Raw genomic sequence first — 26,804 nt, forward strand, 5'->3', positions numbered from 1 at the left:
GTACGAACTGTATGTGGTACAGACCAACATTTGCTAAGGCTCTGAAAATACTTAATTTCAGTTAATGTGTGGAGAATATTAAAAGTTAGAAATAATGATATATATAAAACAATGCAAAGTTATCAGCATAAAAATAGAAGTTATTTTTACGTAGCGCCTATTGGAATGAATATTTTGTGTTGAATTATGTGGCATGATTAATATTCCCTTATGGTATGTGTGTTTTGTTAAAATCTTATAAAACATAACTTACTGTTGAAGGATTTTCATTTATTTTTTTTGTTATGATCTTATTTAAACAAGTTTTAATTATATTACACATGTCTATTTTAAAAGCATTTTAATGTATAGGTACTTATAGAATTGTAATAGGCTTTATACGGACTCTCAAAATGCATGTGAGTATCTATAATTATCTACATCACCATTATGGCCGTTTCACAAGATCAAATATTGATTGAATTCAATCAGTTGCATTCATTGTACATGATTTTCAATTTGTACATTGAATTCAATACAAATTGAAGATGTTATTCAACTAAGATTATTAACTAAGAAGTATTTTGTTTGTCCAGTACATAAAAGTAAAAGATTCTTTATTATTTAAATAATGAGCATCTATAAGCAATAATGTTTTCTAAATATTTACATAAACATAATGAAATCTAATTTTTCAATACTTTATATCTACGATCACATCAACGGCAGTATTATGTAATCAATGAGGTAATGAAATATCTTTAAAAGATATTTTCTCCTCTGTAAAGTAAATTTGTGATACAGCCCTCTTAATGTTAGTCTAGTGAGTTATTTCGTCTTCTAATATGCTACAGCAATATATAAAACTAAGTTTTGTTAGTGTTTTAGTCTTTTGTAATGTTAAAGTGTAATGTAATCAATTCATTTTTTTTGTAAATTCTTATTCATAAAGATACATATCATAATAAGATAAATAGTAATATTTGTAAATTTAGATTCTTTGAAACAACATCGATAAGAGGTTCTCCTACCTCTGTTAAACTGTATGATGGCGCATTGTAAAAAATTAGGTAGTCTGACTTAAGTGAGATTGTATTTAGATTGTGTGTAATGCATATGCAATATCTAAGCATAAGAATTTATGTTATTATCCTTTTAAAACGTTACACTATGAATTTCGTATACTTTTTAATGTCAACTAACATTATTTTTCACGGAATATTACATCCAGATAAAGAATAATTACCACATGTTTGAAGATTAATTGTATTCCGATACATTTAAAGTATTAAAATTTTTAGATACGACTCATACTACAGTTGTAAATGTGAGATTTCTTGATTCTGAATCCCTGCATCCGCAATTTCCTAGTGAGCCGCCGGTCAGATTGTCATCCTCTCAGATTGTCGAGGAACCAGATACATTTTTCGTCGAGTAATCTGGCGGTATAGTAGCTTTATCACGCGCTGCGGTTACAGTTACTTCGGTTGAATAAGCCACTAAATCTCACTGTTAAAAGAGAGAACTTCTAGACCAGAATATTGGAAATAAAAATTTACTGACACGGCCTCTTAAGTTCTACTTTTGCGAAGAAAAATTTTTTATTTATTTTTATTTTTTAATATCTGATGGAAAAGTTGTGTTTTAATGTATAACGTAGCAAAATAAACATGTGTGGTTTTTAACGATTGCAAAATAGTATGAAATATAAACAACGAAAAAGACGAGTAAAGCAAATGACAGTAAACATTACTGGTTTTTAACCATTGTGAAGATTAATTTGTGAAAAGTGTGACCGAAACAAACCACACTCTTCAGACGTTAGATAGATCAGGAAGTGATACATAATTAACTTAAAACCAATATCGGCATAGTATATGTAGGTATAGCAAATCAAAGTATTCCACTACAGTATTTATTTGCAGAAAAAAATAAAATTGCATGAAGCCCAATATGCGTCAAAACACTCCGGCAACAGGTGAAACTCCGTCTTTTTCAATGAATCACACCACGTTAGGCTCTGCAAGCTCCAGCGGCTCGCTGCACCGGCATACAGTCCGTGTCTCCTCGTCGGCCGCCGCCGGCAGGACTGTCCCGAGAGGAGCTAGGCGGACAGCAGGTCCGGCGACAGCACGCCCTCGCCGTGCAGGTCCGCCAGCACGTCGAGCAGGCGCTGCTCCGTGAGGGCGTCTCCCAGCGCCACGTCGACGGAGCCGACGCACAGCAGCAGCGCGAGCAGCTGGGAGCGGCGGTAGTCGCGCGCCAGGTCGTCGCGGCCGTAGCCCAGCGCGCCCTGCACGTCGACTCCCAGCGCCGAGGCGGCGGCCAGCAGCGCGGCCCAGTAGCCGTCCAGCAGGTCCCGGGTGCGGCCCCGCCGCAGCTCCGTGGGCAGCGAGCTGACGAGCAGCAGCGCCACGTCGTTGGTGGGCCCGCTGTACGTGACCATCTGCCAGTCGAGCACGGCGCACGCGCACCGCCCGTCCTCGCCGTCGCGGAACAGCAGGTTGTTGCACCAGAAGTCTGTGTGCGTGATGAGCGCCATGGGCTCGCGCGGCGCCAGCAGCGAGGCTATCAGCTCCTTGGTGGCGGGGCGCAGCGCGGCCAGGGCCTCCAGCACGGGCTCCATGCCGGCGCGCTTCTCCAGGAACCTGCGTCACGCACACACACACAGCTGCGTGCGGGGACACGACCACAGACACACACACACGCGCGCGCTCGGGCGAGGCACGCACCTGGCGAGCTGCGGCAGGCCGCGCTCCACCAGCTGCTGGTACGAGTCCGTGGCCTTGGACGTCTGGAACAGGAAGGGGTAGCGCTCGTCCAGAGGCCGGCCCTCCTTCACCTTGAGGGCGAGGGAGAGGGCGTGCAGCCTGGCCACCGAGTCCAGCGCCGCCGCCGCCTGCCGCAGGCTCAGGCCTCTGGAGAAGTCCGCGCTCTGCAACACCCGCATCTTGCCACCTTCATCCGCTCGTCCGTCTGCGGCGAAGCTACTGATGTCGGTGGAAGCACCGCTTCGCTTATACAGAAATTGGAAAACCTAATTTATGAGTTTAATCTTGTCATGTACGGCTGCAAAAAGGCGATAGCCCTAATTTCATTATTATTTTTATATGGATTGTATATATATTTTTTAAAAAAAAAAGCTTAAATCAACGTGCTAAACTTTTCTTCAGTAAAAAGTCGTAAGGAACCATTGAAAGCTTAGTATGTTGAGGCCATGCAAGGCCGATGAGGGGAGAGAGGGGAGAGAGAGTGGGGCACCTGGTAGCCCAGCGCCTTGAGGTTCTCGAGCACGAGCACGGACTCGCAGAGCGCGACGGGGCTGGCGCGCGGGCTGTCGGCGCCGGGCGCGGCGTAGCGCGCGTGGTAGCAGCGCGGGATGGGCAGCTGCAGCGGCGCGGCGCCCGGCGCCAGCAGGCGGCGCTGCAGCTCGTCCAGCTCGGGCACCACCTGCACCATCAGCACCATCACCACCATCACAACCACATGCCCGAACATTTACCGAATACTTGCCGTCGGGGTGTCTTCGCAATTCTTTCGTTTAGGTGGAAAAAAAACCGTCTGTTTTAAATGCCGGACATAAACAAATAAAGGTAGAAATTTTCACAACAATAATACAAATCAAGCTATTAAAACCAAGACTAATATTTGAGTAAATAAACGAACATTCTTATATTTTACATTCGTCTTGCAATGTCATCAAATCAAAATGCGATGTAATTAACTTAAGATTTATTTTTCTGTTTGGATATTGTTGCGCAAGTAATAAGTAAAAATAAAAAAATTACGTGAGTTCCTACTGTTCATCCTTAGTCACTGTTTGTTAGGTCAGGTCAGTTACATTATAAATACTTTAAAACTAAACAACCATTTAAATAATTCATATTATTTTTAATGCCCGCTTAGTTTGAAAGTATTTATAATGTAACTGACCTGACCTAATCGACCATTTTAATTAGGCATTCACGAACACACGGCAAAATTAAAAAATGAGTGTTTTCACCTAAACAAAAGAATTCCGAAGTCACCCGAAGGCAGGTATTCGGTAATCTTCGGACATGTCGAATACTTGGCGTGAATATTAGGCTTCCCGCACACGCATTACAACCATTACAACCATTATGTACCGTCTGAATACTGCCAGTTGAAACCAAACAATTATTTTTAAAAAAAAATAACACTTGATGTTCAATTTTTGACTTTGTTTGGCAGGCCTAGGTTGAAAAATTATTTCGCTGAAAAATACTTTTTTGCTTAAAAGTGAGGCATTTCAAATGTTTAAATTTATCTCGGTTACATATGACACCGTGGATATCAGTTATTGTCGTAGCGATATAGTCATTGAAACACCCACTGCACTGACTTAGTGTATGAAGACTGTTTGAAACTAAACAAATATTTAGCCCGACGACGGTTGGGTGTGGTAGTTGTGTTGTAATACCTGCCGAAGAAAGAAAATCGGTTATAATTGTTTCTAATAGTTTGTGTGGGGGGGGCTGGGTTTTTGTATGACTACTTCTGAAAAAAATGTAAACTGAAAACATAAATGTTTTCTGTGCACATTCCTTCATTTTAATTTTTTTCTATTCGGGTGGCTGATCGCTCTAGCTGTAGCTCATTGGGTCCTTCTTCGAGGACAAAGGCCTTTCCCTGTTAAGTGGAGTGGTGTCCCAGTAGTTGGCAGTGTTGAAACAACGTACATCTCGTCGTCAGACTGTGTCAATTGCTACGCGCACGCTCCACTGACCCTTGAGCGGGTCTCTCGGGGAATTGGCCGGAGGTTTCGAGGCTGCGGCCATTGTCGCCGGCTTGGTTATACTGGCTGTGCTCTGCAGATGCGGTATCTCAACATCGGCACTGCTCGCTTGGAGACATGTTGATGAATCATGATGCTGACATGTTTCAGTGGAGATTAAATAATGTATACCTATAACTAAAAAAATTCTAACTTTATTCACTTAGTGTATACAAACATTTTACTCATTGGATGTCAGCGAATGTTTAAAAGAAAAGAAAAATAGCTTGCCTTGTGCCTCTAAAAGCATTTGATTGACGTTAGGCCTAGCCACCAACCAATATTCGCCTAAATGCTTGCGTTTTTAGCCATATTTGTACTTAAACTATCGTATTGTACGTGTACCTTTTATTACAAAATTTGTGACGAAATCATAAAAAATTAATACCAATTTTCAGGAGTGAGGGTATGTAACTTCATGATATTCTGTTAGAAATGCAGATGTAAACAAGATGGTCGTAAGTATTCGTATTTAGCATGGTTGTAGTCGTACGGTTTATTACATCACAAGGAGGTTATTTGCTCGTAAACAAGCGTATCGTATTAAATTAATTATTGAAAAGGTGTTTATTAGTATGCTGCTCGTACCTAAGTGCATTGATTGTTTCGGATGTATACATTTTCGAGTAACGTTTACACCAGCTTTTGACTTCCTTTACAGCCGCGAGGTCAGTCGAGGCAGCGGTGAGAGGTGATGTTGAGTGCCCCAACTCATCTCTCTCGGGCAAGCGTTAGTGAAGCCGCGCTGCAGTAACGCTGGAAACCACCAAATTTAAGAATTTAAAATAAGTAATTAGAATTCGAAAAATTTGTATAGGCGCTTCCAATAGTGGCAGTGTATGTTATTGTGTAGGTAGTTTGATCGGTGAAGTGTGGAGTTTCCCGGGGCAGCGCGCGAGGCGAGGGTAAGGGTAAGGGGCTGACCTGCGTGTAGAACTTGATCTCGCGCAGGTCGAACTGCGCCTCGGTGACGAAGTAGCGGCTGAAGGGGTCGTGCGGCAGCAGCTTGACGATGAGGCTGAGGCGGCGCGGCTCGTCGCCGTGGTCGCCGTCGAGGCGGTAGGCCACCTGCACGGCCAGGATGTCGCTGAGCACGCTCTCGCCCGCGTCGCAGCCGGGCCGCACGCTGAAGTCGGCGACCGCGGCCGGCCGGCGGTGGTGCGCGGCCAGCACTGCCTCCAGCCAGTCGGCCGTCACGGGCCACTCGTCCGAGGACGCCGCGGAGCTGTCCTCCTCGCTCTCGGACATGGCCCCTCGCAGCCAGCCCCCCTTAGCACCAAATCTTTCATTCATTTCTTATTCATCACTCAAACAAATTTCATATTAAAATCAATAAAAGTTTTACCATTACAATATTTAAATTTAAGTACCGAAAACTGCTAAAATAGCACTATTTTACACCTTAAAATCCAAATTTTCCCGGGGGAGGACCCCCCGACCCCCCGCTTTAATAGGGGGGGGGGGGGGGGGGGAGGCCGCATGCTTCTTAACACCATACACAAATCCTGGCCACGCCACTGACAGTGAAAAATGGCCAAAACGTGTATTTTCACAATTTTTTGGCATGAAACACACGGTGAAGATTCTTGAAAGCATTCGAGGGAATTGCATAACATCTTTATCTTGATTTATCCGCTACATAATGTCATGGTTGCCCTATGCATGACGAGAAAACTGCGCGCCAGTTCACAACCTTACGCTCAGAGACTTATACCGCGCTAGAAGCATCGCCTAATCATCCCGCATCACAAACACAAATACGCTCCTGGTTAGGCGGGCCCTTAAAGGAATGGTCAGTGACATAATGTTGGTATTTTTTTTAAATGGTAGCGTTATTGTAGACATAAAATTGACTCCTTGCGTGTTTTGACCTTTTTTTTTTATTTAATTAAACTGCGCGTCACGTCTTGTAGACAGCGAGTTCGTTACAGACGCCAACGCTCAGCCACACAAACTGGGGAGGGACTATTCCAATATTTTCCTGGCGGCTTTAATTTAGGGAGACCACGAGAAAACCGAAATCGGAGATGGCTGGACCAAGACTCGGAAGCCGGGTCATCCTGATTGGTCAGACCATCATCCACATGAACTAATCGCATCTGGGTTGTGAATGGATATATGTAATTACTATGCCGGAACATCAGACCGTGAGTTGTTAAACGCCCTTGAAAATGGCTACAACGTGGCAAGCCAAAACAACAGGAAAAATCATTTCCTGGTCTCAACCCAAATACCAGGATGTATTTAACTCTTAGGATCTTAATAGACAACTACCGCATTAAACTTTGCTGCAGACAGTACAGACTCCAGTGTTCAAGGGGGATTAGGCCCAGCCATCTGAGATTTTGCCATTTTTTTGTGCTAAAATTCTAATTTGAACTATTCATCCCATTATTTTTGACATGTCAAGGTGTTAAATCATATCTCTCAGACCTTCTATACTTTGTTGCGACCACATAATTACTAACAGGCTCTAGTCGTGTAAGCGCCGCGATGAAATAAATAACTTATTACTTCACGCGGCCAACTACAACTGGCATAACCACACCAGTTCACAAGTGTTGACTCTAACAAGTAGGGAGCTAATTCCTATGCAATGTCGACCCATAAAAATTAGCACGTAAGCTTTATTGACAGCAGTGTTAAAATACTTTGAAGTTTAAAGATGGCAAGGCCTAATCTTCCTTAAGGTTACCACATTTGCAATAGCGTGTGACAAAAAAAAACCCTTCGATTCATGCTTTGCACATCGTAGCGATGCAGTTTCAGACGTGTGGCTGGTAATGGCTTCGCGGTTATGCGTGCATAATGGTTTCTAGACAATGACCTCCGAGGTCGTAGCCGTCCCGTTCTAGCCCGCCACTCTCGACAGACCCGTGGCCCGTTTGTGCCTGAGCTGAGGCAGTCTCGTGGCCAGTTGCGCCCTAAGAGTTCATGTGCGATCTCCAGTCATTGGCTGGTTCGATTGTCGTTCCACCACTGAGCTGTGAGTGCTGAGCGAAGAACATTGGGAATTTCGATGTGAACCGACTCTCTGGGGCGGTTCAAAGCAATGATCTCCGTTCGACACTGCGGACTTCATGCATGTAATTTTAATCAGACGTAGATACTAAGAGACTTATATAAAACATGACAGATCATATATAACACACACATCAAATTTTTTTTATTTATTCTAATGGTACAACCTCTTCTCGCGTGAAATGCCCATTTTTGAAATGTATGAAATGCTTGTTATATTAGTTTAATGTTTAAATATTTTATTTTATCATGATTATTTTCCATAAATAATATTTTTTTTTGTCAAGTCAACCCTTTTCGTATTTCCGACTGTTTCGTTTTGTATTGACTTTTAAATACCAGTACGTGTTTTCAGGTGTTATTAAAATTCAAAAGATTAGACAGCGACTATACCTGTTGCTATCTTGTGGCAATCACATCAACTATTTGTTCGCGGAGTCACAATCGATTGTCGTATCCCGCCCCCACCAATAGAAATGCACCGAACATTTCTGCGACACTGCTGCTAACTGCTGTCGTAGATAGCAAGCTAAGATATGTAGTCCCATTATGTGTTGGCGCAATGTTTAGAAGAATTATCCATAGATCATTCTTGGGCTATGATCATTGGATCGCGTATCGAGGAGCAGAATGGTGTAACTGGCCATTAGGCCGCTTCGGCTAAAACTTACGTAGCGTTTTTTTGGCTGAATATTAATTCGACCGCTCTTCTTAGAGTGCATAGTGCAGTTCTCTGAAGAATGTGCTGAGGAAATTTGTCAAAATAGAACACATAAACAGTTAATATAGAAGAAATCGCAGAGTATAAACTGGCAACAGGCCTCAGCAAGAGAGACTATCGATGTCGCACGCTTCTTAAAGTCGCGGCACACACAGTGACGTAACGATTGGGGGAGAGCAGTGGCGTAGCCAGGATTTGTGTATGGGGGGTGTTAAGAAGCATGGCCGCCCCCCCCCCCGTATTAAAGTGGGGGGTCGGGGGGTCCTCCCCCGGGAAAATTTTGATTTTAAGGTGTAAAATAGTGCTATTTTAGCAGTTTTCGGGACTTAAATTTAAATATTGTAATGGTAAAAATTTTATTAATTTTAATATGAAATTTGTTTAAGTGATGCATAAGAAATTAATTAAAGATTTGGTGCTAGAGGGGGGTGGGGTTGAACGCCTAAACCCCCCCTCCCCCGGCTACGCCACTGGGGGGGGGGGGGGGGGGGGGGGGGGGCAGACGGGACTTTTGCCCCGGGCGCCGCGTTTGGGGGCAGGGGACGCTAAACTGGCAGTAATTGTTACTATGGATATTTACTTGAATATCGTAGTGTTATAACACAAAAAGAAAATGTTGGAGGCAGATGAACTGAATTATTTGTATTTAAAGATTCACACGTGTATATTGTCAAATATTCAAAAACTTGTATATTTCGCGTACTTTCCAATTTGTGAAGTATTTTTAATGAAATGAATGCAAATAAATATTATTTATTTACCATCTAAGTTAAATCAAAAATATTTAGAATAGTGGAATTAATGTCGGGTGGCGATGTGAGGTGTTTTCGGGAAAGGAAAAGGTTTGGTTGGTTAAGAAAAGAATTGGGGCGCCAAGATGTGTTCTTGCCCCGGCTGGAAACTAAGTCTAGTTAACGTCCCTGGGTGCACACAGCCCTTTCGTGCAATCGTGTTTTCCTGCCCGCGGTTGGAATTGCGGGACTACCTGGATCAAGTAATGAATCTGAACCCGTGTGTGTGTCAGTGCGTCGATATTCCGAGTTCACGACACTTATCAGCATTACTACGTGGCTAGCTATAGTACTGTGTGTTCGGATTGCAATACCCAAAAACTGGCGCGGCCATAGTCCAATAAACTGTCTAGTCCTTCCAGGTGTAGCCGCGTCGATGTAGTAGATTGTAACGACGTTACGCCCTGCATTGCAGCAGGCATCATCAGTGTCGAAAGCCAAGATAGTTTACCAAAAAATTTGCAGATTTTGTTTTGAATGCGGGATTTGAGCCCTCTCTTATGTTAATCACAATCGTGATTGTTGAATAATTTTTACTAACTTTTTTTTTTACATTTGGCAAATTAAGATATTGTTGGCCTTATATTGATCACGGAAAACAAAGTCAAAGTGTAAATGTTAAATGGCACATCTCGCATTAAAGCCATTAAACTTAAAATATGTATGCTTAATAATGTTATTCTTAGTAAATATGGACCAAACCTTTACCGAAGAAAATATTGCACACAGTTTAAAATGTGGTGGAATAAAAAAAATATTTTATCTAAAAATTGAAACATTTCCAAGCAGTTTCTCAAACACGGGATGGAAGTGGGGAGGAGGCTCGGTAGAGGATAGGTCAGTGGAGGGTGAGTAAGGTCAGCGCTTGCCAGGTGCGGTATATTGCATGCAGTCGGTGTACTGCAAACGCTTTTATAGTTTACAACGTGTTTATTCTGTGTATTCTCTCTCTCTCTCCCTCTCTCTCCCCCTCTCTCCCCCTCTCTCTCTCTTTTCCCCCCGCCCACATCGGAACCAGTGAAAGTTATGTGAAAAGACTACGATTTTTTTTTCAGTTAATAAGCAGTATTATTTTGTTCCCGTTTATTATTAAAAAAAAAACTCCAAAAGTATCACACCTTATTCGTTAGGAATGATAGTTGGATAGTGGTTGTGCTGTTACGTCCGCCCGAAATTTGTTAATCTGATACATACGCCGTAACGATCTTTACTAACCATCCTTGCGTTAACGTCCTTGCGAAAGATGTAAGATTTCGACGTTAAAGAGGGTTTATACTTTTAGAATGGGTGTTCTGACTTCAGCGCTATCATCCTTGGCCAATTGGTTTCAGCTAGCAAACTACTTTGCATTCCTTGCGAGACGCGGAAAGTTATTGGTCTAGATGTTTTATTTTTAAATAACTGTTAGAATGTTGTGTAGTTTTTAATTAAGAGCCTGCTTTCGTGAGCTCTGCGCGCCCCTTAATGAGAGATCACCAGTGAAGCTCTTTTCAAGCTTTTAAGATTTAGAAGCAAAGTTTATTTAAACATCCTTCTATCAAGAAAAAGTGTAAAAGAATGCTAATAGGGTTGTTTTGAGTTTTTCATCTAACAGGCTGACCACATTCGGCGAAGTCAGGGAAGGTGAGAATGATCAGGAAGAATAGGATAATTTACTTGAAACCCTGGAAAGTCGTGTAAACCCTTCGGTGAAAGAATTTTTTCTTCCCAAATGGGGTTTTTTAGTGCACGGTCACATACTATAAAATGGCGTTGCAAGGTTCTGTTTGAACTGAAGAAAGCGGAGAAAGAACAACGCCAGCTGTGGGAGTGGTGGAAGACGGATTCACATTCTTTTTTTTCTTCTTCAGAAAATTGGAAAATAGGTAAATTATTTTTTTAAAAATATACAGGGAAATTTGAAATTTTGGACAGGGAGAGTCAGGGGAAATTTTATTAATGATTTGTATGGGCACCCCGCCTGAGCTAATGTTGGAAACAATTCGACAAAATCTTAGCTTTATTTCAGTGACATAACATTCCCCTCCCCCTTCTCGAAAGCCACAAAGGAGATGTATAGCTTAATTTTCATTAATATTGTAAACCAATAAGTAAAGCTAGAAAAAACATGGTTCAAGAATAAGGTAAACCTCCCCCGAAAAGTGAGCAAACTAGCGCGTTTTGCTCGTCCTGTGTAACCAATGCTAGCGGGGATAGATCGCCCTCCCCCCTTTTTTCTCTCTTCACTTTATCGTGTCGGAGTAGCTCACGCCGGATGTAGTTCATACCCCGCTTCTTTTATTTACAAATTCCTTGCCCATTAATTTCTATATTATTTGCCAAAAGTATTGGTACGGCCGATCCCAAATTATGAAATTTCTAATCTTGTACGTTATTGATGGAAACTAACAACTAATTAATTCACGCAGATTGCTGCAGATAATGTAATGCACTAGGCCACGGACTTCCACTTCTGTGACAAATCTAAGGCCGGGTTAATAAACGGTTAAGGAACGCTGCAGCCGCAAGAAAGTCGGTTACGAAGAACGCGAGTCGCCATCAACCCTGTAACTTGAAATTTTAAATATCTAGATTTTTTTTTTCGCTGTGTGAAAATTTAACCAGTGTAAACGTGTTGTGCATAGTAAAAAGAACATCGTGGTTCTTCTGTGCACATCAAGTGCATCTTTAAAAGTTTTCGGAACGCTTTTTTCAAAACGCAAGAAACTGTAAGTTTAGCCGATGCTTGCGCACAATTTTGCGCCTCGAGTAGTTTTCGAACGGGTGTTAAAAAAATTTTATTGCGTCGCGCGTTTGTTGCGTGTGGTTTTGTAAGCCGGGCCCCCGTGGTTGGCCGAGCCATGTGTAATGTAACAGATTATTCCGACCTTAACGGCCGGCATTCTCACATTCCCCTCCCACATATGCGCCCTGATAGGGTAGGGGGCTGAAGTAGCATTCCAGTTCGTTTTATATATCCATTCAAGAGCTTATTTAAAACAGAACTGTTAGGGATCGCTCCCTGTTATGTGAGCGAGTGTTGTGAAGCACCCGGGAAGGTTGGTAGCGTGATCCGTCCCACCGAGCCTCTTTGACCGGGTGGGGAGGGGGGGACGGGAGCAGGAAGTGTCTGGGACGACGGCTCGTTGCGCCATGCGGTGACTCACGCCGCGCTCCCGACCTTGGCCCGGCGACTGGTGATTCATGGCGGGCCTCTGTAGAGCCGTCAGGTCACGGGGTCACAATTGATACAGGCTTTGACACCATCCAATATAGAAGTACTTAAAATAATTACAAGTTATATAATATACATTTATACTATTTTACCACTTGCGTGAATTCACTTCAACGCAGGGGCGTACGAAAAAAAATGGGGGGGGGGGGGAAGGTGAATTCCTCCCCCTCCTTAACCAAATCCTGAGAAATGCTAAAATAGCTATCGTTCCCGCCGACAGAAGTGAAGCATTTGATATCAGACAGCAGGCAAATAGGTTCTATTTCTGCGTACGTTCCAGCTTTAGCGAGCAGCAAGGAAACTGATATATACGTATACACGATACACGTACGTACGTGTAACATTTCGTGACTAGTGGGTTTCACGGTGGTCGTAATTGCTAATGTTTCAAGGGGGTCGTGGGTTCGATTCCCACAACTCGGCATGACTGGAACTATCGAGCACCGAGTCGGTACCCAACTGCTTCGTCTAGTGCGACCTGTAACGTGAAATGCTATCGCAAAAACAATAAAAATGGTGCGTGTACTTATTTACGCGCGTTAGAAGTTATACTTCTTTGGCATCATTAAAAAATAAGTTTTTAATCGCATGCAAATAATTAATTACAATAAAATAATAAAAGGGCTGGAAAAAGATAGTCAACACAGTCAATAAAGTTCAGTTTAAATTTGAAAAATTAAATAAATATCAAACATTAATAATTTAATAATACGTAGTATTAATTATATTAAATAATAATATTTTAATTTTTATCAATAAATAATACATACTGATAGTTAACCTCAATTTATTATATTGGAGCACTCGAAAAGTATATAAGCACAATTGTTTTTACTTATATTTACGAATAGTAAATAATATTAATCAAAATATTCAATTTAAATCACTACTGAATATAATTTATTAGCATGTATAATTCGCACTTGTATGAAACTAAAACACGTGTTGTCAATGTAGAAACTAGAAACATGTGGATAAATATTATAATAATGAAAACAGTGATCAGAGGCGACGAGCGTGCCAACATGCGCGACTAATAGAGGTTCTATTTCTATTTTGTTGGTAGCTTTTTTTCGAGACTTAATGAGCGATTTAGCGGGCAGCTTCAACCTGTTAATTTTGTGTTACAGTGATGCGCGCGCATCTTAAAATTTCAATTTCTTCATTTTTTCATAACGCGCCTAAAGAAGTAACACTTCAAAAATATTTTCTAGTATTTGAAGCCACACTACATAATGTTAATAGTTTACCGATAACGGGTGGATTGCTATATTTTTGCTAGCCGCTAAGTGCCACAGTAGTACGTTATGCTATAATTTCACAAGGACATTTTCCGCGTTGTATGTTAATCAATAGAATTCCTATTAATGCTTGGTATTTTCAAATTTTCTGCTCGCCCGCTGGATCGTGGTTTGCGAGGCATACATGCGCGTTTCAGTATCTCTCACGCCCTTTTTTGTTTTAGAGTGAGCACATTTTATTAGGGTGGTAGTCATGACCTCAGACGTGTTAGCCGTGTCGTTACTCCTTTACCTTGTTTAGTGTAAAATTTCAATCCGGATTGAACCTGGAGTGGAGTGAACTCGGAGTGAATGTATAACGAACATAGACTGACGAAATGCGTTTATGGTAAATATCACAATCCAGATTGAAATGTAAACAAGATCGAAGTTGGAGTCAACATGGACTGAAAAAAACTTGCCTTCAATCCTTTCCATTTAATTATTATCAGTTCTGTTGTTCTTTTGAACCCCGCACTGTCCATTTCTGCCTTCACCAACTCAAATATCTCACCTTTCCTATACTTTTTTCCGTCCAGCAATCTTAAAATATGTTTTTCAATCATTACGTCCAACAATAACTCTACGTCCATCTCTGTCCACACATTCCTCTGCTCTTTTTTTGCCATTTTCACAAATTATGCCTGAAATGCAACGAGACCATAACAAACTATGCAATATGGCGGCGGCTTGCTCGTGCGTGTTTTAGTTTCACTCCAGTCCGTGTTTAAAGTAAAATCTCAATCCGGATTCTTCAGTCCAGTCCACCTCAACAAGTGGAGTGGATTATCTCACTTCACTCCAACTTCAGTCCACAACAAATTGTTTTAAGTAAAATTTCAATCTAGATTCCTCAATATACTCCAGGTTCAATCCGGATTGAAATTTTACCCTAAACGAGGTACTTGTTAGCTCTCACGCGAAGTACGCCGTGTGCCGTCAGTATTGCAGCCGTATTTCTGCACGCGCGTTCTTGTGAATGTTGCCTTCACGGAGTTTTAATTCTCGCCTTGTTTGAAAAAAATATACTAATACTGCAGAGAACATGGTTTGTGATTAATTCGAACTAATGTCTGTTCAATAGCTATTGGCATGTTAATTCCGTTGCTCAGGCCTTCACCAATCCTCGCTAGTTTCTAAAATATTACGTAATAGCTATTGCAAAATAATTTAAATTCAAATCCATCTTAAAAATTAAATTACATACTGCGTGGAACCTGTACTAAGCTGGAATCGGAGTTTACTAGCCATTGTAATAACTGCCCGCTTATTTAATGGCATCTCACTCAACTTGTGTACGACTTTTATTGCCAGTGTAATCGATTTGTTGACGATTGTGCTGCAGATTTCGCCGTGGGCGCGGGTACTTTTGATGTGACCATAGCGTATCTGGCATTTTCCTGCAACATAAATTCTTTAAAGTTGTCGGTCTCTGTCAGAAGTGATACTGCTCCGATCATGTCACATGCAATAGGCATTCTTGAACATAATTCTAGCGACATATGTAGCTGTAATGCTCGGACGGATGGCTTTTAATGCACATTGCGAAATAATTACAAACAAGTAAAATTTTCAAATCTTATCAATGCTAGGATCGTAAGATTATGTTGTATTAAATATTGTTTTGGCAATCACGTTCTCCTCTTAGCGAGATTAATCAACGATAACACATGTGTAAATGTAATGATTGATTATTCGTATCAAAAGATGTTTAAAGACGTATCATTTAGTCGCAGTATTATGTCGTTATCGGTATTTTTTTTATAAATACTTAAAACTGGCGTTAAACAAGAAATTACTGGCGGGCATGCAATACTGACTGTGGTTGATCTGTATTATTTTATGTTATGAGGTTGTATTAAATAAGTAGGATTGACATTTTAAAGTTGAAAACAGATTTATTATATCGTTTGTTACCCGCGTGCACAGCACATTGCAGAGAACTTTGTGAAAGTCTCTCCTAGCTGACCTTACACTGCAACATAAAAAAGAACAAGACAACAAATGCCTGAACACCAGCTGCCCAAATGCCACGTTGTTATTTGGGTCGCGAAGTGTAACGATATTGAAGTCTGGCGTTTGTGGCCAACAAATTAAAATTCGGACTTGTAACAATTCCTTATGTTGCTCGCTTGTCACGCTAACTTTGTGTGCTTTTACAGTTGCGAATTTGTTGCCGTGGAGTCGAAATTTGTTTTTCGGACTATCTTTTTAACACGCCTCTGGGCTTTTCAGATTCATTGCGCCTTCGCTGCTGGAGCACGTGTGACTTTTCGAATCTAAATGCCACGTTTTCTCTGGTCGCCTTACGATACCGGGTTTATAAATTACGCAAGAAATTCATGACGCAGAAAGGTTCTACAACAGCGTTTTTAAATATCCTTTTATAAACTACGCGCGGCGCAAAAACGCAACGCAAGCATCGGCCAACTCTCAACTTCTTGCGTTTTCGCGTTCCATTTTTGCAGAAGTTATGCGCTTAGATGGCACACGGTGTTTTTTGTTATATACATCACTTTTTCATTTGTTTACGAGAAAGTAACTTTTAAATCAAATTATTGACCATTCGTGTGTCTTCATGATGCGTACGAATTATCAAAAGAAGCCCAGGAGAAGAAAATTGTTTTCTACTGTTTCAGTTTCAAGTTGCAGAGTTGGTGACGTCTTGCGACTCTAGTGGTTTGTAAACGACCGTGATTACCGACGTCTCTTGGCGTAGTTAAAAAAAAACCTGGCCTGAATCAATCGACACAGCTTCAGATACGCTTGTAATGCAGATGAAACAGTTGCTGGTTGAGCGCCGGGAAGTGCGAGAGCCACGTGTGCGGCGACGGCGGGGATGGGCGTGGCTCCGCCTACTCACCGCTGCGCCGGCGGCCTGCACTCCAGGCAAGAACACACCCCGCGCGCACACGCACTCTCCGAGCCCGGTCAGAGGCGCTATCGACCCGGGCGGCGCGTGCGACGTTGGCGGCGACCGAGCGGCGACTGACTGGCCGCCGACCCGCCGCGCCGGCTGCCGGCGCCCGGCGCCGCCCCTCCCGGCTGCGCGCGCACCCTCCTCCTCCTCCCGTACTGGCGGCGTGCGCAGGCCTGCGCGCCGCGGTGCGGTCTCCGCTGCGGATCTGCAATGTGCACGTCCTCCAACGTCTCATTCCGAGAAGCGAGCCGGAAAATATCGTCTCTCTTTCAATACATAACCGGGAAAAAAAATATTATTTTTCTTCTTTTTCCGTTTAAGTAGGGGCTGGGATTTCCCTCGCCAGTCGGGTTCTCTCCTTCCTCGATAGTGTTTGCAAAGTCATTCGTTGAAGTCCGCCGACTAGTCGCCATCGCAGATTGAGAGGGAAATGTACGAGGCTGTACTGAACTGCGTGCCTGGTTCTCTAGTCCCTCGGTGACAGGCGCGTAATGTGATGCTGAACTGTGTGTTGCTTAATTTCGGGATTTTTTTCCTTACACGTCGTAAGGAAACATGTTTCTTTAATTTATCAATCACTTTTTTTTGTGTTTACCGCAAATCTAATTCCAGAACTATAAGGCATTATTAGTACACTTTTCTGTTTGAACGTGCTGTTTTCTCGCGAATGCACATGAAAATGTGATAAGAATGAAGGTTTGAAGATAATGTATCCACCTGTTTCAGAAATGATGCAAAAATGCTGAAGGAAGGATAAAACCTGAAAATAAGCTAGTCCGAAGTATTCAGATAAATAATGTTCTCAAACAAAAATCTAATAATCATTTATTTATGTATTTATACCGCGCTCTTCACTAGAATTGGGGAAGGAACTGGATATCCTATATTGTGATTTCGGGGAACACGGAAGACAGGTATCACTGTGGCTGGATAGAGCGGTCTTGGAGGTCTGAATACTGCTTCGGGCGTGTCCTTGCGCGACGCGGAAATGGACGTTTCACTGTCCGTCTGCCGCTTCCACAGTGCACGGAATCCTAGCATATGGCAACCAATGAGACTGAGTCTCGCGGATGTGAAAAATTAATTTGAGAAAAAAAAAAGGTAACAAGACGGTCATAATTTACATATATAATAAAAATAAACAACAACGTATTGATAAAACACGAAGTATTATTGTACATTAAACTATTTTTAAATTATTTAAAACGAAAACAAACATGGCTACCTCCGCGGCCAAATACTCAGCTCCTATTGGTCGCACGGAGTAATGCAAACGAGCTAATTCGTACGGGTCCGTGTCCGCATGCGTGTCATTGTAGAACGGACGTAAACAGTTTCGTCAGGTTGGCGGGGAACTTACGGACGACAGTTTGGAGTTGCAGGACGCGTCCGTATTGAGACTTTGATGCAAAACATTTTCTTTGTTTTTAACCCTTTGTTTACGTCTCCGCGGAAGGTGAACATACGTGACAGCGTGTGTTGGTCATTCAAGAGTTAGCTAATGGTGTGTTTTTGTCACGCGATGGAGTTCACGACCTGAATCCTGGTGAAGCCCAAAGTTAATATTTGGTAATTCTTTAATTTCTTCTCGTTCAGTACAACGTGCACCATCAGTAACGGGGTGAGTGGTGCTGGCATCTGTACTTTGACATGCGCCGATCGAAGAGGACTCTCTTAATTTCCATGACCCCCACCTCTCTCTTCTCCCAAACACCGCCGGTAGAAGGCGGAGGAGGGTGGGTTTCGCCCTGTAATTGGGTCGTCACCGCGAACTGTAGTGCACTCTGTAAGGCTCGTCTTCATTCGAAGTCACGGCCGTGCTTTCTTGTATTCCCTCGATTATGGTCCCCTCACCTCCACCACCACCACCTCTTCGTCTGGCTGGCAGTGATGGTTGAGAGGAGGATGACCCTTATGTAAATTGCTTTAGCCAGACATTTTCCTTACATATTTTGATTTGTTCCTCAAAAGAATAAATGATGATAGAGTTTAGTTTTTTTTTAATTATTTGCCCTGAAGCCGACATTCTTTGTTTTTCCTCCTCCGTTTATATTTGGGTTTTTTAAAGTATTTTTTGTGTGTTTTACGGGTGGAACTTAAATATTTTATAAGAGTTTGTGACTTGTAAATATCAAACAATCCTGCATTTTGAGAATGTAGTTAAGCTTTTATTGACAGCCGTGTACGTTGTTACGATTTTCAAATGCTTTTACATTTTAATGTTCTCCGCCCAGGTCTTACATTGTTCGTTAATTATTGTTTATATTGTTGAAATAAATTTGAGATATATGAGGGGAATACTTTTACTTCGTGGATTTTCGGTTAATCTAATGAATATTTCCTGTGAGGACCCAGGTTGAACATTTTCTGGGTGCTTTTACTATGGCATAGGAGTTTAAGTTGTTAATGGTTATACATCTGTATTTGATAAATCTTTTAAGATAAAATCCAACCAAAAAAATTTACTACAGAAGTAATTTTTTCTAGCGAATCTTTTACCTTTTTTTTTAGGGAGAGGGCGCATGTGCCACTGATCACCCCCCCCCCCCCCTCCTCCTCATTCTGGATCCACATTTTCACAACTTTCACAAGTTTGGTGTAGTACCTTGGATATTCTAAGATGAACACTGGCTGCTGTATTTTGGAGATGTAAAGAGCTTACTCTAATCTTTACAGACTAGTTTGTAAAAAGGTGGTGTAAGTATTATGACTTGTTTTTTACAACTGTTTTTTTGGCCATATAAGCTTATTATTATATCGGTCTTGTAAGGTTATCAGTTTTCTTAATTCTTTATATAGAGTGTGTATTGTGTAAGTATAAAGAATAAAATGCTGGTGAAAAACTTTTACTCTTAAGGTATTAACTTCTGGAGCATTATTTTATGATATTCTGTTGTTGCCATGATATGGTTAATTTTTTTTATTTATTTTGAAGTTTGGATAAGAAATTTTAAACATCAGAAGATAGTTTTAAAAACTAATTTATAATTTAAGTTGTACTAAGTGTAGACAGTGAAGTCTGTCTGTTAATTGTTCGCAGGTGTTAGTCTCTCCAGTGCTAGCGGGTCTTGCAGTTGGCATAGGAGTACCGATCCTTCTCTTCTACGTTTACGGAGTGGTTCCAGTATCCTTATGTCGTTCCGGTGGCTGTGGGGTGTCCACATCTGGTGCTGGAGTGCGTTTTGAATTTGACGATGAGAACGACTTGCTGGGAGTCCTGGGCGCTAGAAATACTGGTAGGTACATGGTATTGGACTGACAGAGGATCCTAGAGCATAGGTTCCGAACCTGGGGGTAAATACCCCTGCGGGGGTAAAATGGCTATTTTGCATGGGTAATAATGCAGGTCATTTTTGGTATCAGCGCTACATGTGTCAGACAAAGTAGAATATCTCGGACTACGCAGGGATATCACTTTCAAAGTGGAATTTCAAAATTAAGACCTCAGTACATTTTGGTGAAAAATATTCTATTATAGCTGACAGAGCTCTTAGAATGATAATACATTTTGCTACCACTTATAGATGTGAGAGTGGTTATCATCTTTTAGTAACAGTAAAAACAAAGAACAGAAATAATCTGAATGTGGAACATGACTTGAGATGTACGTTAAATGAAACTAAACCTAACAAAAAAAATCTTGCGATTGAAAAAAATTCAAACCTTTACATTAACTGTCATTAATTATTTAAGGAAGTACTTTGTAACTATGAATATTTTTGTGCAATTTTATGATTAAGTAAGGCTATTTGTATGCATGTTGTTTTCGTAAAAAAATTTTTTTAAAGGGAATAAAATCAGTTTCCTTGATAAGTCATAGGGGTAATAAGATTGAAAAGGTTAGGAACAGGGATTCTAGAGCATTCAATTAAAGCTAGAAATATCTTAAATAACATAGTAACACGTGACATTTAGTTCAAACTGGTAAAAATTAAGTATGCTGAGTGATTTTTTTATTGTAATGGTTATTTAGTTTTGGATGTATTAAAAATGCAACAGTGTTCCTTCCACACACATTTACTGCTGTTCTTCTTTCACCACTACATGTAAAAAAAACATGCATAGAATAAAATACACTATCCTATATTATTTCATTGCTACCATTAACTATATAGATAGCTAAAAAAGTTTTAGTGACTAACATTAATTCTACTTTCATCAAAAAAATATTCATATTATATTATTCTGTTTGCTTCTGAAAAAATTAATTAGTAGGTTTCATCATTATTAAATTAGGAAAAAAAAAACTTACAGAACTCTTACTACTAACAGAGGCAGCAGGAGGAGTAAATATTTCAGTCTTTCATTTATTTCAGTTAAATTGTGAGAGAATTATGAAGACTGCCTTACTATATTGGAAGTAGTAAATATCTTATTTGAAAGTTGGTGGGGAGAATCATGCTTATTGAAAGAGCACGGTAGTTGAGTAATTAGATCACTTGCCTCTCTCCAAGGAAATCTGGGTTTGAATCCCAGTGGAGTACAACTCATTTTTTTTTCTATTGGGGATGTTGGTGAATGTTATTTATTCTCTGGGTTTTTACATTTCCTGTACCCATTCATTCCAGTACGTCTCATCATTTCACATGAAGTCCATCTCGAATGACTTGGACATCATGTTAAAAATCTCACTCATTCACCGGATGCGATTATGCGGTTCCATTAGACGTGCGTGTTGTGACGAGCGTGTGCATGTTGCAGATGCAGTGTCCATGGATGCAGTGAGCCACCGAGGTGCCAACCCTTCCATAGGGGAGGTGTCTCTGTCGCTGGGTAGTGGGAGCCAGTTGGAGCGTCTCGGCCGCGAGAACGACCGGGAGTCGGCCAGTAACGTCGCCCTGGCCGGGGCAAGCATTGCTGGCAGTATCACGTCCAGCGTGGTGCCTGGCGGACAGAGGTGTGTCTGGCTGGAGGTCATTTTGTATAATACTTATTAACATTATTATTATATGACTGCTTAAAGGTTTTAATTTTTTTCTGTATGTTTATAGGCTATGTGTATGTATGTCATATATACAGAATGTCTGAATTTGATAAAGAACTTCAGCTGCTGGTTCATCAAACTCTACGACTTACGGTCTAAAGAGCTTTCAAAAGCTGGTGTACACCTTTGAAGTTAGAGCTGGATAACATTTTTTTATTGTAAATAATAAAGTAATGAAGGTGGAACACTGAGCATCTGGATTATTTTCAATTGAATTAAGTTCTACAACCACCACAATTTTTGTGGCTGTAACAAAATTATTTCATTGAAATAATTGGGAGTACCACCTATTTTTAATCGCCAATAATATTTATGAACCCATCCCATAGTTTTATGAGTGCGCTAATACTAGCTGCATGCAATTGTTTGGGTTGCTGTCTGAGCCACATTAGGAAATGCTGACACACTGGTATTCTATCCTACAATCACCCAACACCATCGTCATTTTGAAAACTGAATGGCTCATTCGTGTGAATGCTACCTAGTCAGTATGAAATTAATATAATAAAGCTGGATGATACTGCCATCTTTAACATTCTTGCAAAGTTCTTTAAAACAAGACATATAAATTTGTGACTTATAGTGGAGTCCTGCTAAACCGGACTAGATGGAACTGGAACCTGTCTGGATCACTGAAAGTGCAGATTAAACAGAATTTTCCTTAAAATGCATGTTATACAAGTTTTGAATGGGTGTAACTAGAAAAGTTGTTTTATTTTTCTCATAAATAACCACTTTTCCTACAGCTTAAGTTTTATACGTAGACCTGAATTTTGAACCTACGAATTGATGTAGGAGTTACAAAAGGAACATGTTTGTGATTGCATCCCCTCTGGATGAACTGCATGTCTGGACGAGCAGGGCTCTGATTAGCGAGAGTGGTGACTAGCGAGAGTGTCGGCACCAGGCTGGAGGTGCAGGCGGACGTGGCCTCCACCCAGCGCTTCAGCATGAGCAGCGAGACAGCCAGCGCTGCCACCAGCCTCTCCGAGAAGTCGGTCTCAGTGTCCATGGCGGACGACGGGGCGGCCTCCACCCGGGCTCTCGCCGGCTCCGTGCTCAACTTCAAGGTGGACTCGAGCGCCGAGGTGCATGCGGACGACGAGGCCGCCGGCCCGGCCTCGCTCAGCTCGCTGGAGGAGCTGTCCTCGGGGCACGCGAGGCGGGGTCGCCGCCGCCCGCCGCTGGACAGACAGGTTAGCTCTTGGGCACTGTAAATACTGCCCAAGTTGCAGAAAACAATACACGCTATGTTTCTTTAATAAAACTAAAATCAAGTCTCGATAAACATTCACTGGTCTATCTTCTTTTATTCTTCATTACCAAAAATTCACAGAGCAAAATGGTGGCCATCTTACACCCAAAATACTGCTCCAGATTATTAACAAAAATTTTATCAAATTAAGATCACTATTTTGAACGTAAATTTTAGCTTCCATGGTACCGAAGAACAGTAGAAATGTTTGCTCATGATGCACGGTGCAAAGTGCACTATTCTCGGCACAGATACAAAGTTCATTTTTGCATTATGATGGACTCTCACCGATGACTGTGGTCAACAAATTATTTTTTTCCATAAAAGGTTTCCAGATCAGTGTCGCTCAGACCACAGCCATGAAATTTACTACAACTGCATTATTCTGGATTATATTTTGACTGCCACCTGACACGACATTTTAGTACCATAAGGAACAAGTGACTGGAAAAAAAGGGCAGATTTCTTTTTCATTGAGGACTCACCCACATGATACATCAATCGATCACAGACAATCATAAAAATAACAGTCAATAATAACACACTTCACAATTTGAAACATTTGCAAGATTCTTTGCAGTTTTTTCCATAGAATATATCATGGGTCCTTTTTCCCACACTATTATTATTGTTACACTGATGTAATTTGCAGACATATTGCATTAGCCTGCTTCCAGTCAAAGATACCTAATAATACATGAATGCACATGAAAACTCAAAACACCAAGCTATAGTAGGTAAAAAGACCTTCAGCAGCTTTACCAAAATAAATAACATAACTTAACCAGAAATATTTGAAAACTAAAGTAAACATGATCATAAAAACACATTCCCAACACACAAAACCTGTAAACTGAACAAACAGCTGTTATTTAAATTATGCCAAAAACTTAACAGTGCATCATATCAGATCATAAAGCATAATAATATTTACATAAATGTTTTATATATCATAAAGGGTAAGGACCTGCACTGTTATAATTTCTCATAATGTATACATTAGGATTAGGTATAATTTTAGTATTCTGAAGACACTCATTTTAATGGTAAAAAAAAATTAAAATTTCACTATTTTATAGATATACTGCTTAGTAAATCTTATTTATAGAGTTTATAAACACATTTAATTTATAAGCTTTGCAAAATAATTATAATAATTTCAAATATGGGTATGTACAAACCACAAACAAAGCTTTTGCAGACTGACTGGCATCAAAAATAAAATTTAGTTTTCGTAACTAATTTTGTTAATAACATACAAAACACTTTTGTCAACATTTATCTACTTTTCTGCTTGAAATGTTTCCCCATCAGATATACAAACCCCTCGAATTAACACCCTTATTCATTCTGGGAAAACAAAGGGCTAATCAAAACAGCATTTATCAAATACTTTCTCTCGATAAGAGTGTATGTTAATTAAAAAAAATTGTTTTCTAACACTGCTGTTAAAATCAATTTACAGTATTACTACTTAATCTTAACACATTTAAAATAAATTTTGATAAAGATTTACATGTTGAGATTAAACATTCTGAAGTAAAAATACAATGTTAAAAAATTCATGGGCTGCATTTTAAACATAATTAGCCCTGGGCATAACATTTCCTTACTAATTAGGTACTAACAAAATTTGAAACACAAAATAATTATATTATTAACAATAAATATTATTTAACCCATTAACGTAAGTCCACACACTGTTTACAAAATGAATGTCTGCCAACTATAAAACTTCAGTCTCTAACCACTAACTTGCTACTTGCGCAAGTCTTCTGGCACGGCTGGCAAGCAAAGCTTCTGGCCTTCCTCAACAGAGCTCTATAGTGTGCTGACTTGTGGAACAGCATAGTTTATTAACTTTGGAAGAACACAGATGGGTGTTGGATATATTCTGTATAATATAACTATTGAACCTTTTTAATTGGGCTCAAGTAATCAGGCAAAGAATGAAGTGAATAATAATTAAGGTAAGGTTTGTCTGTCTTTTTATTCTTCGTAGTATTATGTCATTGTATTATGTTTAATTTTACACAGTTTCTGTTGCAGTTGTACGTGAATGTAAATTAAATATTCACATAGACGAAAAAAAGTGCTAGTTCGAATCTGATAGTGTTACTTCGAGGAACAGGTGTATTTATCTTTTATACTCATTAGCATGTAGTATTTCAGTTCCCCTCCTCTCTTTTTCACTCACCACACAACCTGATCATCCTTTTTCTCCATCTGACCACAACTTCACAACTTACACTGGATTATATGTTTTTGGGTGAAAGAACTGGGAAGAACATGAGTTTCGGAATGTAAGCAGTGCCCTGTGTGTAGTGTATACTAGAATGTCACAGAGCAGTGGCACAGTCGTAGGAAATATCCATCTTTGAATCACTGGGAACATACCTTAATGAACTCACTTTCGAAGAGCCTTTAAAGCTCAAAATAGTAAAGTACTAACTGCAGTGTCATCATCATCATCGTTGTCGTCGTCATAATCATCATCATCATATTGAGTGATAAATTTTGATGAAATTTATGTGAAGTGAAAAACTATCTTTACTCAACATTTTTTAATTTACACAGTTACATAACTACATTTTATTACTACACTTGCCTCTTTTAATGTCAACTATTTAATGCATTATGCACTGAAAAGTACAAGACATATTATAAAATATAATTGTTAATTCACTAACAAAATGTTTTTAAAGCTCTTACAGTAGCAGACCTGCCAACATTTAAATCAAAAAAATCATGAGGTCCTCGATAAAAATTTTCAGGCCCACAAATACATGTTAGATATAAAAAACAACAAATGCGAATCTTTAAATTTAAGTGACACACCTGTACATATGTTACATGGTCTCTGCTTCAAAATTTATTTCAACAAATTATAGGTTGCAGATTTTGCAGCCTTCAAAAATTTTTCATCGAAGAGTTGTTCGTAACACACGCCCTCTTGTGCAGTTTTTACTTTTAGCAATGTTTCAAGCGATTTTTCCGATAATGACGATCTGAATTGGGTTTTTGTCTTCTTTACCTGGCTGAAGATCCTCTCACACTTGGCGTTACTATGAGGAATGGATAAAATACCTAGCATAAGTTGAGCTAACTTGTCATACTTCAAACTCCCATCTGTAGTCTTCATCTGTCCAATCAATGACCACTTAGAGTCAATTCTTTCCTGCTTCAATATTTCATCAGGAATATCTTCTATTTGAAATGAAGAAAATTGTGACTCCAAAACATCAATTGCAGCATCTGTATTTCGTCCTTCTATAATAATAATAATATTTGGAAATTTATCAACAAAATATCTTGCACTAGAAAAGATGCATGGCTTATGGTTTCAATGCATGCTACTTCTGCATGAGCTAGAAATGTACTTTTTAAAGGAAATTTGTGTACTATGTAGTCATATGCAGCCACATAATACTGCTTAATTGAACTGTAAAACAATTTGCCCTGTTCAACACTCAAACCACCCACAATTTTGAATGCCGCACTACCAATAACCAAATCTTTATCCTTTTTTTGATTATCATGAGTGTGATAATCAATCTCCAAAAGAGAAGTAGATGATTTTACTACATTAGCACACACAAATTTTGATATCAAGTTTCGCAACAGGTCGTAAGTGTGGATTTCAGTTTCTGAATCTGAGGTTCTTGTGACTGTAGTAGTACATTGGTCTTGTCGAACATAGGGATTACATTTAAGAGAAACATGCAAAATGCCTTGTTTAAATCACAAGATAAAAACATGAATAGCCTCTCTTCTCTAGCAAGTTGGGATGACATAGGTCCTACCTTTTTCTGCTGGTACCTGAGGAACTGATGTTTTCATTTTA

General features: G+C 40.3%; 2 protein-coding genes across 6 annotated transcripts in view; one reads left to right on the plus strand and one right to left on the minus strand.

Annotated features, from left to right (window-relative positions):
- The window catches only part of LOC134543176 (E3 ubiquitin-protein ligase RNF19A-like), a 254,720-nt gene that overhangs the window by 222,879 nt on the left and 5,037 nt on the right, over positions 1 to 26,804 (plus strand). For all 4 annotated transcript variants that reach the window (XM_063388062.1, XM_063388064.1, XM_063388063.1 and 1 more), the window contains 3 exons: positions 19,762 to 19,957; positions 21,423 to 21,618; positions 22,613 to 22,901. In XM_063388062.1, coding sequence (XP_063244132.1) covers positions 19,762 to 19,957; positions 21,423 to 21,618; positions 22,613 to 22,901 — 681 coding nt within the window. The remainder of the gene's footprint in view (positions 1 to 19,761; positions 19,958 to 21,422; positions 21,619 to 22,612; positions 22,902 to 26,804) is intronic.
- LOC134543177 (uncharacterized) lies at positions 1,881 to 16,782 on the minus strand. Of its 2 annotated transcripts, XM_063388067.1 has the most exons (5): positions 16,665 to 16,782; positions 5,699 to 6,043; positions 3,241 to 3,429; positions 2,712 to 2,914; positions 1,881 to 2,627 (listed from the first exon to the last, which is right to left on the minus strand). In XM_063388067.1, the coding sequence occupies exons 2-5, from the start codon at positions 6,020 to 6,022 to the stop codon at positions 2,084 to 2,086; spliced, it is 1,260 nt and encodes a 419-aa protein (XP_063244137.1). In that variant the 5' UTR covers positions 6,023 to 6,043; positions 16,665 to 16,782; the 3' UTR covers positions 1,881 to 2,083. The 2 variants fall into 2 exon arrangements, with proteins under 2 accessions (XP_063244137.1, XP_063244136.1); XM_063388066.1 differs by lacking the exon at positions 16,665 to 16,782 and having other exon boundaries at positions 5,699 to 6,155.

Source organism: Bacillus rossius (genome assembly GCF_032445375.1).
Source record: "Bacillus rossius redtenbacheri isolate Brsri chromosome 9 unlocalized genomic scaffold, Brsri_v3 Brsri_v3_scf9_2, whole genome shotgun sequence".
NCBI lineage: Eukaryota > Metazoa > Arthropoda > Insecta > Phasmatodea > Bacillidae > Bacillus > Bacillus rossius.